Raw genomic sequence first — 20,569 nt, forward strand, 5'->3', positions numbered from 1 at the left:
CTAGATTCTGTATGACTTAATATGATTAAACTTATCACTTGTGAAGGAAGATCAGTCCTTGTTTTATTTGGATTATTTCCTCCCTTCATGAAACTCATCACCTCAAATGCAAACTATTTCGAGATGTATACGTCGTCTACGCTGCTCCCAGACTTCCTGCCTTTTTACATTTTTTGTAGCTCCCGGTTGTACTGCGAACACAGGGATGAGATTTTTTTCTATAAAGAGTTTTCACACCTTCACCATTCGCTAAATGTTAACGCTATGTTGACGTCATTGGTGAAAAAGCCAATCAGAGCCATTCATCTCACGTTATTTCAATAGTGGAACACTGTGAATGATATTCATCTACTTAGAACAGCTCAGGATGGACAAATTATTCTGGCCGAAGTAAAAGAAGGCTCAGAAAAGAATTTTTCGTTGAGATTCCAACAGATGAAAGGTTGAGTTGTGAGTACTCTGCCATGTGAAAACACTCCCTTGTTTAACTTGCCATACTTCTGACACCAGTAAGGATTTTAAGTAGCAACCACTTTTAAAAGTAATTTCCATTCTTTCTCAACATTTCTCTCACTCTGACCCCCCATCTAACGTAAAAAACAAAAAGGTTTATTGCTTATCAACTTTTGAAGGTATAAATGTCTAATCTGAACACATCACATCGAAGTTAAATTTTTTTCTTCCTTTTAAAATAAGATTTTAATTTAGAATTTTTTTTCTATGCCTTCCTTAAACACTGAACTATTAATAAAAAAATTACAGTGCAGTTGATTATCATCGGAGCTACGACATGATAAATATTAAAAGAGCGGTAAATATTGTATAATGATGCTTTCCGAAGTTTTACGAACGTTAACATACATCACCAAATATGTCATTACTGACGTAAATATAGCATTAACGCTCAGGATATGATGAGGGTGCGAAAGCTCTTTTACTGTGTTCTCGAGAACAGTTAAATAATAATTCCAGTTCTCTAAAACAGTCAGCTTTCTTTGTCATGTCTCTGTATTCTTTTATAGAGACATCACATAAACAAGACCTTTTCATCAGTGCATTAATCAATTCTTCAAGTTTATTCTAATGTATTTTCTTTCGTCCACTCCATTACTTCGAATAACTTACAGCCAACACCAAGGATCATATAAAAATGATCAAGAGGTGCTCCTAGTTAAGCATCACAAAATCAGAAGTTAGTTAATGGATTTGTTGGTACGGAAACTGTACGAACTTTGCTGAACTGTACCGATGCTGCACGAGCAAGTGAACTGACTTGACTTTTTCATTGCTGCTGGAAAACACGCCAACATGTTAAAAGTGTTAACTTCAAGATACTCAGTCAACATGTTAAGTCAATTGAAGCATGAAATGTCTATATATATGTTAAATTCAACATGTTGTTGTTAAATATTTATCAGTGAAGACAAGGCTTAACAGAAATAGGCCACCGCAGGATGGGATAGGATGGAAGGCAAGAGTACAAACTGTTTTCGACATTGTATAATTTATTAGGGTCCCGCGCCGTGGCATTGTGGTCTAGGGCATCCTGCCTAGGACTCGCGTTACGGAATGCATGCTGGTTCGAGTCCTCATGGGGGAAGAAAGTTTCTCATCAAATTTCGGCCAGTGTATGGGACTGGTGCCCACCCAGCATCGTGATGCACTTGGAGAGCTACGATAGATAGTGAAATCCGGTTGCGAATGCCAGCTATAACAGCTGGAAGGATCATTGTGCTAACCACACGATACCTCCATTCTGGTTGGATGATCGTCCACCTCTGCTTCGGTATGTGGGCATGAGACCAGCAGCCAGCTGGTTGGTCTAGACCCTACAAGGGATGTAGCGCCACGGATTACTATAATTTATTAGGCTATCAGTCTTAAGAATATGAAAATGAAGCTTTTCTTAAATTTATATGATGCCAACATAGCCAAAGGTCGTCAGTAAGTGATTATGACAATAGACAACCCGTTTAGATTTCATGTGAGCATATGAAATAAAGAATATATTTTGAAATCAACACATCTACAGTACAAAGAAAACATTCCAGTGCTAAGAAGTAATGGGATGGTTTTAACCCATTTCAAAAGGAACCGGGATGTCATCCCGCCCCACTTCAAGCCCTGTTGCCACATAAAAATAAATAAAAATCTTTTGAAAGAAGAAAAAATTGTCCCTATCCAGAATATTCGCGGACCTCCAAAATGAGCTTCAGGGACCCCCAGGAGCTCACGGACCCCACTTTGAGAACCACTGCCATAGAACATGGGACCGATACTTATGTCCTTCTTGCACTCACAAGAAAATCATCTTCCGTCCAATTTCACAATCACGAGATGTAGAATGAATCCACTACAAGTTACAGGAGGAGTGTAACTATTGCATGAGACAAGCCCTATGGATGGGGTATGAAAGTGCAGGGCAAGGGCACAGTTCTAAAAAGAACAGCAATTACAACATGTGTTCTGTACTTATGTCACCTTCGATTATTTGGTCCAAGGTGCATGCATTCTTTATTGAGAATCAGTCGACAATTTGAGCACAAATTAAAGATAGCTATCACGGTAATTCTACAGAAGAACTAAACCAAAGCAAGCGCCATATTTTTTAACAATTGCATACTACGAATAGTATGAAGTATTAATTACATGGTTTTACTTTCCGGGACCCAACAGTTCCCACGGGATAACCTGGAACTATTCATCTGTTGTAAGTAGTAATGAATCGATGTATTGCCGCCATAGAGTCCACATCAGACGTCACGAGCAAACAGATTGCCGTTTAAATAAAAAACACGATCGTTAAGTTATGTCGAAGTACGACCTCCTTCGAAAATCTCTGACCCCACAGGCACTAAAAATGCTTTCTTACTGGTTAGTGGTGGTTTTACAGTCAGACGCGCTGTTACTCCACAGGTGTGGACAGCATTCTTTTATTATTATTAACTTATTATTATTGATCACCAAAGTAAACACATTATAAAATATAGATATATGATTCAATAAACAGCGATATGTACTAGCTCACTCGCTGATGCATAAAAAAGTAGCAAGAAAAGAGAACCCATAGGTGCAAGTAAACACCGAATCACTCACTCATTACTGTTAGTGATCCGGTTTTATCAAGACCAAGCGAGCAAACCATGAATTCTAACATCATTTGGTTACGTAGCAACTCAAGCTCATTGCTGCCAGTGATTGGAGTTGTCCTGACATACTAAATGTCAGTCTCTGGCATATATGCAACACTAAGTACTAAAGGATAATAATAATAATAACAATAATAATAATAATAATAATAATGACCATGATCTATCAAGTGTTAAATGAGTCATAAGAACTTCAGGTTACAGTCTATGTCAAATGGAGGGCTGTCAAATAATTATTTAGTAAATGGAAATAATTTTACGAAAACTCTGTGCTTTGGTTAAAAATGTTTTTAGAAAATTGAAATTTTTTGTGCTTAAGTACTGGGACGTAATAAAACTTTTTTCCCCTATGCAACTTTGAATTTCCAAAAACATGTGTTTTTAGTTCATTTTCGATCCACTCTAATGCATAGCTCCGCTCAGCAATAAGGAACTGTCAAGAGATATATCTTACCATCACAAAAGAATTTATCACGCTGTTGAGTAAACACTTCCTTGCAGAAAATTACACTAATCCTCATTTCATAGGTACATAAAGACTTCGCATATTAACAAACATACCACAAAATTCTTCCGCGCCCCAACCAATGATTGGTGCTGTGTTTACGCTGGAAAATGAGGCATGCATCGACACGTGGAGTGAGAGACCACTACATGTAAGGCCGGGAATACACGGGCCCTTACAAGGGTCGAACAGAATTCGAGGCTTCATTTGCTCGTTTGTACGCGATTTCAAGCACGCGCTGCGGCAAGAACGCGCACACCTCAAATGCCGCGCAGCGATCCGTTCCCTGTCGGTTTTTCTCGCGAACACACAGGGATTCGTTGCCGCAGTGTGGAAGGGTTCGTTGCCGTTTGTCTCGTGAAGCGCGCACACCTCAAGCATGGAGTGGTCTGAAATAGACTGGACCTCATAAATTATGTCCCGTCTTGTGGAATCCTGGTAATATTGACTATTATAATAAAAACAACGGATCGTGCCAGTGAATACGCAAGATGAGACAGGGCTCCAAAACGAGCGAAAAAGCAGAATGATAGTACAGAATTACTAGCAAACGCCGTTGGAATTATGCAAACCGCTGCTGGGACGTTAATTTCTTAATTGGTTATTTTACGACGTTCTACCAACTACTTGGTTAGGCCCTATTTAGCATCGATGAAATTTGTGATAGCAAATTGGCAATTGGGATGAGGCCGAAGATTCGCCATAGATTACTTGACATTCGTCTTACGGTTGAGGAAAATCTCAGAAAAGCACAATTAGGTAATCAGCCCAAGCGGGAATCGAACTCATGCTTGAGCGCAATTCCGGATCAGCAGGCAAACGTGCTACCACCTGAACCACGCCGATGGTTTCTGGGATGTTAAAGATCACCGTTGAACAATGTGAAGTCAAATCATTTTGTACTTTCTTTTATCGAAAATAATCGCGTCATGCGACTACAAGAAAAGGAATTCAGCAAGTTATTTATGACATTCAGGTGAAAGCAAAACGAAACTTCTTTGAAATACCAACTTACTATGGACAAGAATGTTTTAATTTATCTGCACTTTCATTTGATGTCTTATTCCCAAATCGGTTATCCTAGACAACCTACTCAACCAATTACTCTCTCAACTTCCTATGCTTCAGCTCCCGAATCACCGCATCGCCCTCCAACTCAATCTTCTCAAGCCAACTTTTAATGACAAAATCTCCAATTCCATTCTTACTACACTACACCTTGTCACTTTCGGATTTGAATTAAACTCTCTTGGCTCTCCCCAACATCATCCAGCCAAAACTTCGTCCCCAGAATGTTCATCACATAGGCTACTCCGATAGTCAAAACCAGCACGTTTAATGTCTTGTTTTTTCTTATTATTTTTAATGAATTGAATAACAATTTTTGTTGTATACATTTTGAATTCCTACGTTTTATTTTAAAATCATTTTCTTTGGCTGATTTAAAATACTCGTTTTGACTGTACACTTAAATTAAAAACATCATTTGGCAAAGTCGGCCTGGCTATAGTGCTGACCTTCTATGCTCAAGGTTCCGGGTTCGATACCGGCCCAGGTCGATGGCATTTAAGTGTGTTTAAATGCGACAGGCTCATGTCAGTAGATTTACTGGCATGTAAAAGAACTTCTGCAGGACAAAATTCCGGCACACCAGTGATGCTGATATAACCTCTGCAGTTGCGAGTGTCGACCATATTTTTTTTATTTGGCAATCAAATTTTGATTACTCGAAAAAGAAAATGTTTGTAGTTTTATTGTATGTGTTTCTTTATTAAAACGCGACTTCGAAATATTATTGATTTTTCTTTGTGTGATAGGCCTATTTCGAATTTTTTAACTGTAATTCTCTCAATGTTTCATTATTTTTATTGCAATTAAAATATCCCCATTAAAGAAGCACATTATGTTGGTACTGTAACTTAACTCATCTTGGTATTTTTCTTTAATGCACTGACAATTGCTGGGCAAACTTCTGGAATTATTTCTCCGATAATCTGTTTTGAAATTCGCAAAAGGTATTGAAGGCTTGTAAACGAATCCCCTGTCACCAAGAATCGTAAAGTCAGAGCGAACCTGGAATATTGACATATACAGACAATCAACCAAAAATGGTGTTTTACATGCTTTGTTAATTACACAATAACATTCTTCAAAGGATGAATTTAGTACAATAAATAGGCCTACTGCCCTATCTTGACTTCAGATTGGTTCTCGCACGTTGGTGGCTGACTTTTTAGTTTGGCCCAATTTTTATCAATAAAATTCTCCAGAATTGGTAGAAATCAGCCAAGTAGTCATAAGATTTTTATACTGACCGCTTATTTCTTGAAAGTTTACAGCATGTAACAAATTACTCCCTAGCCGCTTCTTGTACAGTCTGTACGTCTACATTTCTTTCTGTTGAAAATGTATCCTACTACTACCAAAGCGCAAATAGCAGTTAGCAAAGCTTCCTCGTTTTCCATGGTCGTGCATTGTGCTAGATAGAATGGAACTAGAAAACTAGAAAGATGTTCGAGGCTTGCATGCTGCTCATTACATGTAATGCCGCATTACTGCCGCAGCGTGTCCGTGTATTCCCAGCCTAACGTTAACAATACCTACTTTTTCTTCCATCCCCAGTTCAACTAACAAAGCAATAAAAAAAACAACACTCTGTCTCACATGAAGAGAAAATAGTGGCAATTACTTTGAACTGAGTCTGTACAGTTTATTTTCCTATAAATAACATTAGTTTAATGCAAGAGACGTGTGCTAATGTACTCTTCTGTGATTGATGTTCATCTATACACTGCTCCATTACAACATGCGAGGGACACAGCGGCTGCATAACATCTTATTAGGTAAGTCAATTAATTTTATATGAACTTCGAGTCCACACCTGTGGAGTAACAGTCAGCGCATCTGGCTGCAAAAACAGGTGGCCCAGGTTCAAATCCCGGTTGGGGCAAGTTACCTGGTTGAGGTTTTTTCCAGGGTTTTCCTTCAACCCAATACGAGCAAATGCTGGGTAACTTTCGGTGCTGGACCCCAGACTCATTTCACCGGCATTATCACCTTCATCTCATTCAGACACTAAATAACCTGAGATGTTGATACAGCGTCGTAAAATAACCCAATAAAATAAAATAAAATAAATGAACTTCGAGTTCCATCCTGAAATTTTGCACACATACTGGAAATTAAATGGAGAATGTAACTATAGCATATATTTTTTATATTGTTTTAGAGTAGCGAAATTCCTTACATTTTAAATTAATATATATATATATATATATATATACACATACTGGAAATTAAATGGAGAATGTAACTATAGCATATATTTTTATATTGTTTTAGAGTAGCGAAATTCCTTACATTTTAAATTTATATATATATATATATATATATATATATATATATATATATATTTACCAATGCCACCAGGTTGTCTTCTCTCCTGGCATTGGCTTAGTTGTAAGCTACTTCTGAGGTTGGGGCACCTGGAAGGCGGAATTACATTACCCTGATGATATAAGTTGATTATGAGTATGTGGTGCCAGTAGAGATCTTAAATCTAACTTAACCTAAATTCCAGACCATGATGTTCGAATAGATAAAATGTAGCATGTGTCAAAAGCGTATTTGATTACGTTTAAAACGAGCCTAAAATGGACCTCCTACAACAATTAGAATATGAAATATTAAAGTTAATATGAAACAATGTGCAAAATTTTATGGAAAATTGTATACTTTGTAACTATTAAATGAAAAGAATTTGGGGACAATAAAAACAACTATGTATGTCTACTCAGAACGTCTAAAAAAGGTTTCATAAAATTGGTGACATGGAGGTCATTTTTCCTCTTTACTTTCTATTTTGAGACATTTTTAAATCACTTATTAGCACAATAATTGATGTTTTTTTTTTAATTATCGTATTAAGGTAAATTAATGTTTTTTTCCTTTGATGGAAATATAGCCCCCTCCCCCAAATAATCATAAAAATCAATGCATTGTTCATCATAATTAAAATATGACGTATACGTCATTTATTTCACCAGCTGAAGAACTGTTTCGCTCATCCTTCCATTTAATGTTCATGATAGAAAAAACCTCTCCAAGTGAATGCACCATAGTGTTTGTGCACCAATCAGTGCCATAGTTTACAGCCATCTCTGCAATACTGTCATGGTACGGTATCGAACTTTGCTTTCAACTGTTCATTTCCTTCTCCACAAAACAAATCAGAAACCATAAATATCTCTAAATATATATATATAACTGAGATTTCAATTGACATGAAATTCATTATGGACAAAATGTGGAAAGATGTCATCCAATTCACCTAACACCTGTTGCACCATATAAAAAATAAAATGTCACATATCCTATACTCTAAGTCAGCGGTGGCGAAAATGTGATCGTGCGCCGAGCCACTGTGTAACCTGCAATGTGCATAGCACCTATAGAGGGAGGCGGACACCCAAAAGGGAAGTGAAGCAACTGTCTGACTTATTAACGGATTTTCATTTTTCTTACGTCAAGCACTTAAATATAATTTTATACAATACAAGGCTACAAACTATGTTTAGTACGTGTAACGAAGGAAAAAATGAACAATATCACAACCTAAAATTAACTGTCTTCAGAATGTCTCTGCTACAAAGTTTCAAAATCAGGAATTATATCACTTACTGCCAGTCGTAGTTGATCATGAAGATATTTGTCTGTCAGTCGTGATCTAAATTTGGTTTTTATTATTTTAATTGTTGAAAATAATTTTTCACAAACGTAAGTTGTAGCGAACATGGCTTCAACAGAGCAAGGGAAAGAACGAAGCTTCGGATATTTATTTTTTGGCAAAGATTTGAAAGTTCAACATTTGTCAAGTCCTTACATCTAGCTTTCATTTGACATCACATAGTAAATCATTGAGTTCAAATTGAAGAGCTAACCGCATTATTCGTACATCTGCTGTAAAAGGGTCGACGTACAGAGATGATGATGATGATGATGATGATGATGATAACACTTAACCTTTTAATGTTTCATCAGTAACATGTAGTATAATGCTGTTTTATGTTATACAACCGTTTTCCTCATAATACTCGTACTTGTGAACAAGTCATACATTTAATATTCTCATCATATTGACAGCAAAAAAATGCGTCTTCCCATCCTACTTGGAACTTCCTTATATGGTTTCGAGAGAGAGATAATGCTACTCGCAGGTAGAGACAAACACAAATGGAACGGAGTTTCACTCCAGTGAGTGAGAGGGTGGGGGTTGGCGGAGGTTAGAAGCAAGCACAGCTATCACTGGGAGCCACAATGTCTCGCGAGTCACATTCTCACCACGGCTGCTCTAAGTCTTCATGCTTCATCTTCAGAACCAGAACATTTGGTATATGGTTAAAAATCTGTACCATACGTGGAACAAACTAAAAAAATTCCGTACTGTTTCGGGTAAAAACGTAAGTCTCCCTAATACTGATGCAGTCCAGGCCCTCAACACCCACTGTCCAGAAACTTGCACCTGGAACTCTCGAGAAAATTTAAGTTACTTAAATAATTAAATCAGTACGTGCCATTATGGCAGCACTACATCCATTCAGTACTACATACAACAGGTGAATAGTTCTAGGCTCTTCTGTGGAAAGTACTGGCTGCCAGAAAGAAAAACTACATATGCTGGTCAATGTAGAGCATCCAAGTAACATTCACCCATATGTTTAGTACTCTATATACTATTCATAGTACGCAACTGTTAAACAAAAATGATGTCTCCTTTGGTCAAGTTCTGTAGAATAAACTTCCTGATTATGTAATAAGCATAGGCCTAGGCCAGGCCGCCATCATCCCGCAACAGAGGCCCAGGATGCATTCTTTGTCGTTAGAGCGTAAAAAGTCTGGCAATATGTCAATACGAACATTCAATTAAATTTGGTAATGTAATTAACTTATGTGCTTTGGACCTCTAGGGCGAGAAGATGGTCTCGTCAATACTTACTTACTACATAATTACAAATTAACTGACAAAGAGGAACATTTGCATTTTATGTGGCAGACCCAAATAGTCGTAAAACCGATGAAGATGATGATGATGAACTGAATCTTCGTTATGTACTTCATTTTTCCGAAAAAAAAAAAAAAAAGATAAACCTTTTAAAGTTGTTTTCCTATAGACGTGACGAAAAATGCTGTATAACCGCACAAGATAAGCACACTCTCAAATCTGAAGAGACGTCCATTACATACTATATATTTTTTTAGTTTGTTATTTAACGATACTATATCAAATACTCGGTTATTTAGCATCGATGAGACGATATTTGGCGAGATGAGGCCCAGCATTCACATAGATTACCTGACATTTGTATTATGGTAGGGAAAAACCTCGGAAAAAACCCAGGATAAGTCGCAATATAGCGAACGCCAGTAGGGGAAGTTATCCCCACCCACATGAAATGTACATTCGACACAACACTCGGCTATCACGTAGAGTGTCTGGTGAGCTAGTAGGGGAAAAGTGGAAAGAGGTCGTGGGCGGAGCTTAGCGTTCGCTGGATTACGATTTTACCAAAACCCAACCAGGTAATCAGCCCACGCGCGAATCGAACCCACACCCGAGCTCAACTCCAGATCGACAGGCAAGCGCCCTTCCAATATACAAAATGCGGCATAAGGTGCTACCCAAAAAATGTTTAATGGAGTAACGGTTAGCGCGTCTGGCCGCGAAACCAGGTGGCCCGGGTTCGATTCCCGGTCGGGGCAAGTTACCTGGTTCAGGTTTTTTCCGGGGTTTTCCCTCAACACAATATGAGCAAATGCTGAGTAACTTTCGGTGCTGGACTCCGGACTCATTTCACCGGCATTATCACCTTCATCTCATTCAGACGCTAAATAACCAAAGATGTTGATAAAGCGTCGTAAAAAAATAAAAAATAACCTACTGAAGTAACCAAATTTCCATGCATATAATAATATAACTTAAGTCGTACTGGTGAAAGTACCCACCGTAGTCAAAAAAAATTAGGATCAGCTTCGTTGCGAATTGTATACCACTCAGTAATCTTAAGGCGTAGCAGTCAATCGAACATAGTGGGATAGCAACTTATGCCGCACACTGTATAATATCATTGTAATTTTGGGTTAACGGAAGACTTCAACTTACCATAAATATTAGCTGCTAATGACTTCCAAACAGGCGCAAATCTATGGCAAAACCCACACCAACTGTTATAAAACTCAATAATCCATGCATTCTTAGTCCCATACACATTACTTTTGAAATTCTTTGCATTCAAAACAGTAACCTTATCATCATTATTATACAACCCACGGCCTGCTTTCAGATCATCATATAATCTTCTATCTGCTGCGCTTAGAGATATGGCTAATGTTTGTTTACTTATACTGTCCACTAAAATAACAAATATTACAACTCCAACTGTCAACTTCGCCATGTTGGCACTTGACCACACTTTCCAATCAGGGTTGCCAGATGATTTCAGACTAATGTTGCCAACTATACACAAACAAGGCGCCAGAAAGTAGGCAATTATCTCCGAAATCGATAGTGAAAGGTGTAATAAACTTAAAAAAACCTACAGTGTACTTGTGAACATAACCATTTATATTTATTCACAAATTTGTAACAATTCTATTGCTGTATTCTGTTGTTTACAAAATTTTATATATTTTACAAATTGCTTCATTTGAACTTTCTTAAAATCTGCAGTCTCTTGAAGCCAGCCTGAGAATATTAATTTTCTGCATTAGGTGTGTCTGTAGTCTAATGATGCATTTTTACACATGGTAGTGATTTTGAATTATGACTAAATACCGACACCGAATTTTGAGGCTTCAATACGTATATAATTTTAATTAAACTACAATTATCTTTAGCCCAGGGCAGCTTCTCCCACCCCTTGTTATACTTTCTGCACCTCTCATATTTCGGCATCTTCTACATAAACGTTGTTATCAAAGTTAAAGAAAGGAACCAAGTGAAAGAATCTGCTAATAGGCCCGCTAAATCTTAATCGCTGAATCCCCGCTATTATTAGTTAACGGCTTACTGCTCAACATCGTTTCTATGAATTATCGAAGTTTAGAAATAATGTATAGATATGGATTTCATGTATTTTAAACTAAAAGTTTAATTAATAATAGATCCACTTATTTCATCCATTAATGTAGTATATTTATATGCATTAATTCCACTTAATTATGTTATTAAAACATCTCAAATCATACATACACGTTGTTGATCCCCGTGTCATGGGGAAGTTATCTGAACGTTAATTTGCCATTTTTTTAAAATTAACGTGACTACAATAACTGACGAATATTACGTACAATTGATCATATTCTTGTGAAAAAAATATTTTAACTAAATTATTCTTATAATTTTAACATTAAAGACGCCAGAAAAGTAGCCAGGTCACCAAGAAAAAATTTTCGTCGCCACAGGAACATAAAAGGCTCTCAGCCCCAAATATTTTCCTAAGAACCTTACTCTAACACTCTTAAATGAGAGTCCAAATTTTTCAACCATACAGAACAACCGGTAATATAACTGTTTTTATAGATTCTAACTTTCAGATTTTTTGACAGCAGACTAGATGACAAAAGCTTCTCAACCGAATAATAAGAGGCATTTCTCATATTTATTCTGCGTTTAATTTTCTCCCGAGCGTCATTTATATTTGTTACTGTTGCTCCAAGTTATTTGAATTTTTGTCCTCACCTGTAGGGTAACGGTTATTGCGTCTAGCCGCGAAACCAGATGGCCCGGGTTCGATTCCCGGCCGGGGCAAGTTACCTGGTTGAGGTTTTTTCCGAGGTTTTCCCTCAACCCAATATGAGCAAATGCTGGATAACTTTCGGTGTTGGACCCCGGACTCATTTCACCGGCAATATTACCATCTCATTCAGACGCTAAATAACCAAAGATGTTGATAAAGCGTCGTAAAATAACCTAATAAAATAAAATATTTGAATTTTTCCACCTCTTCGAAGGATACAACTCCAATTTTTATATTTCCATTTCGTACAATATTCTTGTCACGAAATATAATCATCTTTCCCTGTCAGTCGGAAATTTGTGGAATGATATTGTTCCTCCACTTTTTTTTCTATTCGAAGTGCACAATGGTACACAACAATATGTCATTTTGAATCATATCACAATAAACTCACATAGCAGTCGAAAGAAGCGCAATATTACTAATTATAAACGTACAAGAAACCATACACACATTCCTCAGTGAACCTTGGGAGTCAGTGCCATCTGGTGGGAATTTCATATTTTCTCGATTACAGCTTTAACACAGGGATAAAATGAATTGTCAAGGCCGGTAAAGGAGAAAATAAGCGAGCATCAAGTCGGCCGTGAATATATCAAGAAGCTTCTTATCGCCAGCAGTGGAGCGCCACATGCACAAAAATGGCGGGAATTTCAAACTACTTCCTGCACAGGAAATAGCGGGAATTTCAAAATACTTCTCTGCACATAGCCGTTATATTCATGTTTACATGAATGTTTGAAATGTAACCATCCCTATTACAATCACAGTTTAGTATATACAGTTGCGAAGCTTGGGATGATTTTTTTCATTTCTCGCGATAGTTGCTAGCCGCTTGGAGCGCTGTGAGTACTAGGAAAAATAGACTGTAATTTTAAAGACATATTGGTTCCGTTAAGTTCAATGTCAATTAATAAATGAGTTCTATTCAGTCAATACTTAACATAAAAACACAATAAAATATGTATCAAATATGAATGAGGTCTCGCCCACCTCATTAATGGTACAATAAAATATGTTATAACAACATTTAAACAGATTAAAAACAAACGTCTTCGCCAATTTTGATTGGCATCTTCAGTCGCGTAGGTCGAGTAGAACATAATAAGTGAACACTTGGTATATAAAGTTAAAAACAGAAGTTAAAACTATAATATACTTAAAACAGAGAATATAACTTAGCAAAAGCCACCACGATGTATGAAGAGGCACTATGTTAAAAGAGGCGTGTGTGACCCAAGGTAACGGTAAATACTTCCGTCATTGCAGGTACAGTTTTCAAGGCAGATTTGACGATGCTACAGACAGGTCGGTCGTGTGGCCGATTATGGAAAGCAGCAAAAATCCTCTAGCGCTTGAAAGTGGAACTAAACGCCGGAGCATAGAGAAACAAAACACAGGAAAATTCGCTCAGTGTCCATTCTTTAAACATAATATGTTTATGTTCCCAGCGAATAGGGATTATAAAGAATGGACACTGAGCGAATTTTCCTGTGTTTTGTTTCTCTGTGCGCCAGCGTTTAGTTCCACTTTCAAGCGCTAGAGGATTTTTGCTGCTTTCCATAACCGGCCACACGACCGACCTGTCTGTAGCATCGTCAAATCTGCCTTGAAAACTGTACCTGCAATGACGGAAGTGTTTACCGTTACCTTGGGTCACACACGCCTCTTTTAACATAGTGCCTCTTCATACATCGTGGTGGCTTTTGCTAAGTTATATTCTCTGTTTTAAGTATATTATAGTTTTAACTTCTGTTTTTAACTTTATATACCAAGTGTTCACTTATTATAACATGTTCTACTCGACCTACGCGACATGAAGATACCAATCAAAATTGGCGAAAAGTTTGTTTTTAATCTGTTTAAATGTTGTTATAACATATTTTATTGTGTTTTTATGTTAAGGGGAGGCGGTACACCATGGCAGGTTAAAATATAATGTGTATGTGTCCTGATCCATTTACAAAAATGTCAATCAATACAGAAACCATCAATATATAAGTGTACCAAATTTCATTTCCCTAGGATTGGTCGTTTTAGAGAAAATCCAAAATAAAGATAGCAAATTTAACATTGCGGAGATAGAGTGTACCACCTCCCCTTAAGTATTGACTGAATAGACCTCATTTATCAATTGACAATAGACTGTGTCACTGCCTTCGTGATTTAATATAATCAGACCATGTGACTCGCTCAACCCGATCAAGGAGGGTGGCGTTTCAACCATATAAATTAGTTGTAATGCATAAAGAGTAAGATAGGCCTATATTTCTCTAAAATGTAGTGTAATTGCATTAATAAATTTAAAACAATGATTATGAGACACTTCAGACATAATTCACTTGCGAGTTAAGGTGTAATATTATTTTTGGTGTGAAAATTACGTTGTTCGTATGTGTAATACCTGACTTTATTTGGATTAAAAATTGCGAAATTCTTGTACATTCATTTATGCACGATTCAATAATTTTCAGTTGCACCGCACGGATATTTTGATATGTTGAAATTATAGGTTATGTTTACTGTACCAATATTTCAGTATTCGCATTTATACATTATAATTAAGCATAAAGTTACGTGTGATAATTTGTATCTACTTCAGTTGTATTTATTCGCTTCTTACGGTACTCCAATCTGAAGTCTGATTAATGTACTATGTTAGTAGGCTAAACTAGCGCAGAGGTAGTTCCTTTGTACTCATACTCCTTGCATATACGGATCAGTGACAGGTTAGGTTTGGTTAGTTTTAGCTTTCATTACGCCTTGCTTATACGATCACCTGCACCTGCACAAAAAGTCTCTTATAAATTCAACGATTTTCACTTCCGAAATCGCAGGAACTACCTCAGCGCTAGTTCCACCGCTTTATGAGTGCTGCCTTATTTGCCTTCGGACACTTGACTATATTGAAATACGGTAACCTCACAGCGCTATTACTAGAGCAACTAGATTTACAAAGTCTGCAATGCCCTGCCATTACATAGCTAGGCCTATGTTATGTCATATGGAAATTATAGGTTACCGTATTATTTATATTCCTATATTCGCAATTATACATTATAATTAAGCATAATGTCATGTATGATACGCCGCACATTCAATTTGTCTGTATTTTACTTAGCAATGATACACAGTAAAGTTATAATATAATATTTCACTGAGCTCCATACACTGAAATAGAAAACCCGAACATACATTATCGTCTGCTCGGGAAAGGGTCTGTGCTGAGGCGATAGTAGTGATCCTGGTGGTCAGCAACTATCTATGTATGCATATTTATTAAGTATTGAGCTTCGCAACTGTATATACTAAACTGTGTTAATACCATTGGACGGATTGAAGCCGCTTTAATGGACCTGACGTCATCTTGTTGCTACCAAAACATTGCAAAATAGCTATTACGTTATAGAAGATCTTATGATAATAGGAATTCCATATGAACAATTTCGAAGGAAAAATTGTTCCGGGGCCGGGCATCGAACCCGGGACCTTTGGTTAAACGTACGTACGTGTCGGGTAGAGTTCCCGGGTAGCTCAGTTGGTAGAGCGTTGGTACGTTTAACCAAAGGTCCCGGGTTCGATGCAGGGGCGTATTTTGCGGTAGCCCAAGGAAATTACAAAAGAAAAAGTTTATAATATAACATAATGTAATAATTTTGTATTATTAGTTTTACCATAGTAATTAAAATTAAAGTAATTGTTAGATATATTTTGTGTAATAATAGGGTCAGCGGTAGCCCAAACCCTTTAACCAGTATACGACACTGGTTCGATGCCCGGGAACAATTTTTCCTTCGAAATTGTTCAAATCAACTTTACAGGGAGTTATACTTGAAAGCTTGATTTGCAGGAATTCCATATGTCCCTAATTTCCTGGAGGAGTCACACTTTCTTGTTTGTTTCGTAACACAGTATCGCTAGGCACGTATTTTTAGCAAAAATTGGAAAACTGTCATCGATAAATCACATACAGGTCATTTAAATTGACAGCTCTTTAAATTGCAGTATGGTATTCTATAGATACTCTGGAAGGTTAAAAAATGATGATAAAAAAGGAAGATAATAGTTTGACCTTATTTTGCTACTAGTACAATAAAAATACTAATCTATAATAATTATTTTTATAGGTTGATCCATTTGCTTCGTTTTAATAATGCAACTTGCTTCTTAAGGCATATTATCATTCTCTTCCTTTTGCCAGTATTTCGTATAGATGTCTCGGTTTTGTTTAGAGAAAAATGGAATATCCTTAACCATATAAAATTTGATAGGCTCTTTGTTTATAATATCTAATTAGATTACGTATAATGGCAAAAAAAGTGAAGCTTTATTACCAAGTGGGTCAAGTTAGATCACTCTCTCCAATCGTGATCTATGACTCACGAGTTAATGAAGCTACTTTTGTACGAGTTGTATACAATACATTGTTCGTTATTTGCCGAAAATTAAAAAATAAATCTGTAAATTAAATTAACTTATTATTTTGAAAAAAAAAAGTGGAGACTTTACAAAATGTCTTAGCTTATGAATGTGATGTTAGAAATAAGAAAATGAAAAACTGTAGAATTGTGAGTTCTGAAGAGGCAACATGCATTTGAGCATTGGAGACAGCTTCAGTATAAATATTTCGTCATCATCACGGATAAATTGTAATATGAGTTGGAAAAAGGCGACAGAAATACATCCAAATAAATTGAAAGTTTAAAGCTTTGAACCAAATTAAAAAGTTGTAGCTTAATCAGCTGAGGAAGGCAGGAGACCTTCATTCACAGTTTCCTGAGGATCTCGAAGTCAAGTCCCTGGCCAAATTATTAGATGCACCTTTATTTTGTAACATAATATACATGTTATTGTAAATGATACATATGAACAATTCTGTATATAAAACACATATTTTCAATATTTTCAGTATTTCGTCGAGCACCTTCAGCAGCTAGTAAAGAGCTGATTCGCCTTGGCATACTATTAATCGTTGCTTACGAGATTATACAAGCTGGCACATAGCACGATCGAGAGTAGGTCTCTGAGAGTCATGACAATTTCTGCCGCTAGGTTTGCCTCGCTGGGCTAAGAAATGATGAATAGTTCCATTACTAAGCATTGTGTATCGTGAAAATAGTTTGATTAATTGTGCATTATTGATCGAGTACGAAAATTATAAATATGCCAAGCATATTACAGTCTTATTTGAGATTTATTGATGACTTGTTAAATATCAGTATGCAGATTTTCAGAGTAATTTAATGAAATTTACAATTTTGTTTCCCGAAAGTCTGAATTTGTTGAATTAAAAATTTTGCTTCCAAACTACATTGTTCATATGGTCCATTTACTTTGGCAAGTTGATTATTTTCAGTTCTGCGTTTTTCCTTCAGATTTCGTTCCCTCTAATTTGTTATAATTGCTGAAAGTGAACTACCGATTTCTGCTACTTTCAGACATTATTATTATTATTATTATTATTATTATTATTATTATTATTACTATTATTATCATAATCAAAATAAAATTAATATAGTTCTTAGCTTGTTTTGTCTTAAGGCAATCAGTAGCATTATTCGAGGAAAAGAGTATGATTTACCATCATCATTTATAGTGGCGAAATATTCCACGACAATGGTTAATTATTACTGGTGAATATTGACACATATACGATTTGCATTATTTAGGATACAACATACGCAGCAATGCGATTTTAATGATGAGCATGCTGAGTTTAGTGTAATGTACTCCCCTCATCCTCCAAGCCAAATCAAATATTATTACGACATTACGAGTAATAAATAAATAATAATTACTACAATTATTCGTTGTGATAAAGTACAATTATCACTGCATGGTGTACCGAAAATTTTACTTTATATTTTCATTAAATTGACATGTCATGAGTGACGACAGAAAACAGCTCAGGGGAGCGAGATTCAGACATTACTAAAAATGAAATGGGGATCGGGGAGAAGATGCGCATTTGCCTATGGGCGGAAAATTCTAAAAAATATTATTCCTGAGATATTTGTTTATGTTTTAGGAAATGGTCGAATTCGAAAACCATTTCTAATCACATATATTGCAGTCTAACTTCCTAATTAATTTAATTCTAACTCCTAATTTAAAAACTGTTCACACACACACACACACTAAAATATCATAGCATTTACTATTACTACCCACTACCGGTACTGGATTAATCTTGCACAGGATAGGGACCAATGGTGGCGGGCTTATGTGAGGGCGGCAATGAACCTGCGGGTTCCTTAAAACCCATTTGTAAGTGGCAGGTTAATCAGCAGGCCTATTAGATATTTATTTCACAGCTGCAAATTGTGCAAGAAAAATCGCACATTTGCACTAATCATGTATTGTGACTGCTGTTTGCTTTAGTAAAAATCATAACACTTCAACGTCAATATATTTTTAAAAAAGAAAGAGATAAGTTAGGCCTACTTACAAATGATTAAATTATGAAGTCAGGGAAATGGAAGATAATACAGTACCTTAATTCATTGGAATAATAATAATAATAATAATAATAATAATAATAATAATAATAATAATAAATGAATATGTGAAAAGGGTAGACTACAGTGTTCATGTAAAATATATTAAGTTTCTTTCATTATTTCCGAAAAGGTACGGTGTATGAATTGAACAACAGAAAGGTAGTACCTTAGTTTATAATATGTTATATCTTTTAATATCAGGAATGACAGCCTTTTATTGTAATATAATTGAGACGTAGAAGTTTGGAAATTACGTCTATTATCCATAAAATATTGTACGAAGCATTTGAAGGACTCGGTGCAATAAGGTGTTAACCCACACGTAGTTACTTCTGAGATATGAGCATTTTAAAGTTTAGAAAAAGGCATAATTCCAAATATTGAAATTTAAATGCTGAAACTGCTTTCAATGTGAAGCTGTGACTCTTAAGTTACATTTATGTAATTTTGAAACATTTTACCGAATTTGGAAGACCTATATTACAGACATATTTGATAACTGGGGATGTCTATGTTGGTTAGCACCTTATTGCACCAGATGGTTGGACACTACTTTGAGAGGGATTACGAATGAATTACAAACATAATTTTATTCTGAACACTTATACAACCTAACTAAATTAGAATTATAATGAATATCATCTTAATTTGTCCTCTACACTTGGACATTCTAATTTAACGTTGTATTATACTGTGTTTACAACAAGATTTGCTTATAATAATAATAATAATAATAATAATAATAATAATAATAATAATAATCCGAGGCATGACAGTCCATGAAGGACCATGATCGTCCAGCCAGATGCTGACGTCACGTCCACATGCCGAAGCAGAGGTGGATGATCATCCAACCAGAATGCAGGTATCGTGTCGTTAGCACGGTGATCCCCCCAGCCGTTATAGCGGCTTTCGTAATCAGATTTCGCTACCTATCGCAGCTTCCCTTGTGCATCACGATGCTGGGTGGGCACTGTTCCCATACACTGGCCGAAATTTAAATGGCATTACAGCAATTCAATTTTACCACGCACTATATATCATCAAGTATATCCACATTTTCAGGTTAATGTTCTTCACCTGCAGTACCGTGAGTAACGAGATTCCTGTAGAAAACATTATGTACTGGTGGGATTTATTCCAGAAGTAACATTACATCTGATAATTTTCGACTCTCTATATGAAGTTGTGTTGAATATTTAGGTTGTAAATCACAAATTGAAATTGTTGAACTATGACGACCCCATTTTTTGAGAGTGTACTGAATGTAATGACAGTTCATGCTAGTAAGTGTAACCAACCTCTAAAATACCTGGTAAAGCTGAGTCAATCTTAAACAAAGAGGCGTTTGAAAATTGGAGAGGTTTCTTTGAATCTGAAACTATTTTTTTTCTTCAGTATTGAATAAGTCAATGGACGAAAATTTTTAAAGTCCAACTGATGCATCTTTGTTACTGTAAACTTTTTTTTTTTGTATTAGCATTTAAGATTATACAGGGTGTATCAAAAGATCAGGTCAAGCCTTAAGAACGTGATTCAGGACACTATTTGCAACAAAAATCCTAATACATTTTTTCAATATTCATCCCCGTGTCCACACCTGTGGAGTAACGGTTAGCG

General features: G+C 36.2%; 1 protein-coding gene across 1 annotated transcript in view; it reads right to left on the bottom strand.

The window, feature by feature from the left end:
* The window catches only part of LOC138707982 (sulfhydryl oxidase 2-like), a 32,176-nt gene extending 21,064 nt beyond the window's left edge, over positions 1-11,112 (bottom strand). The window contains exon 1 of the mRNA XM_069838069.1: positions 10,814-11,112. Coding sequence (XP_069694170.1) covers positions 10,814-11,105 — 292 coding nt within the window. The 5' untranslated portion in view covers positions 11,106-11,112. The remainder of the gene's footprint in view (positions 1-10,813) is intronic.
* Between the last annotated feature and the right edge of the window lie 9,457 nt (positions 11,113-20,569).

Source organism: Periplaneta americana, chromosome 10, assembly GCF_040183065.1.
Source record: "Periplaneta americana isolate PAMFEO1 chromosome 10, P.americana_PAMFEO1_priV1, whole genome shotgun sequence".
In the NCBI taxonomy this organism is placed as follows: Eukaryota; Metazoa; Arthropoda; class Insecta; order Blattodea; family Blattidae; genus Periplaneta; species Periplaneta americana.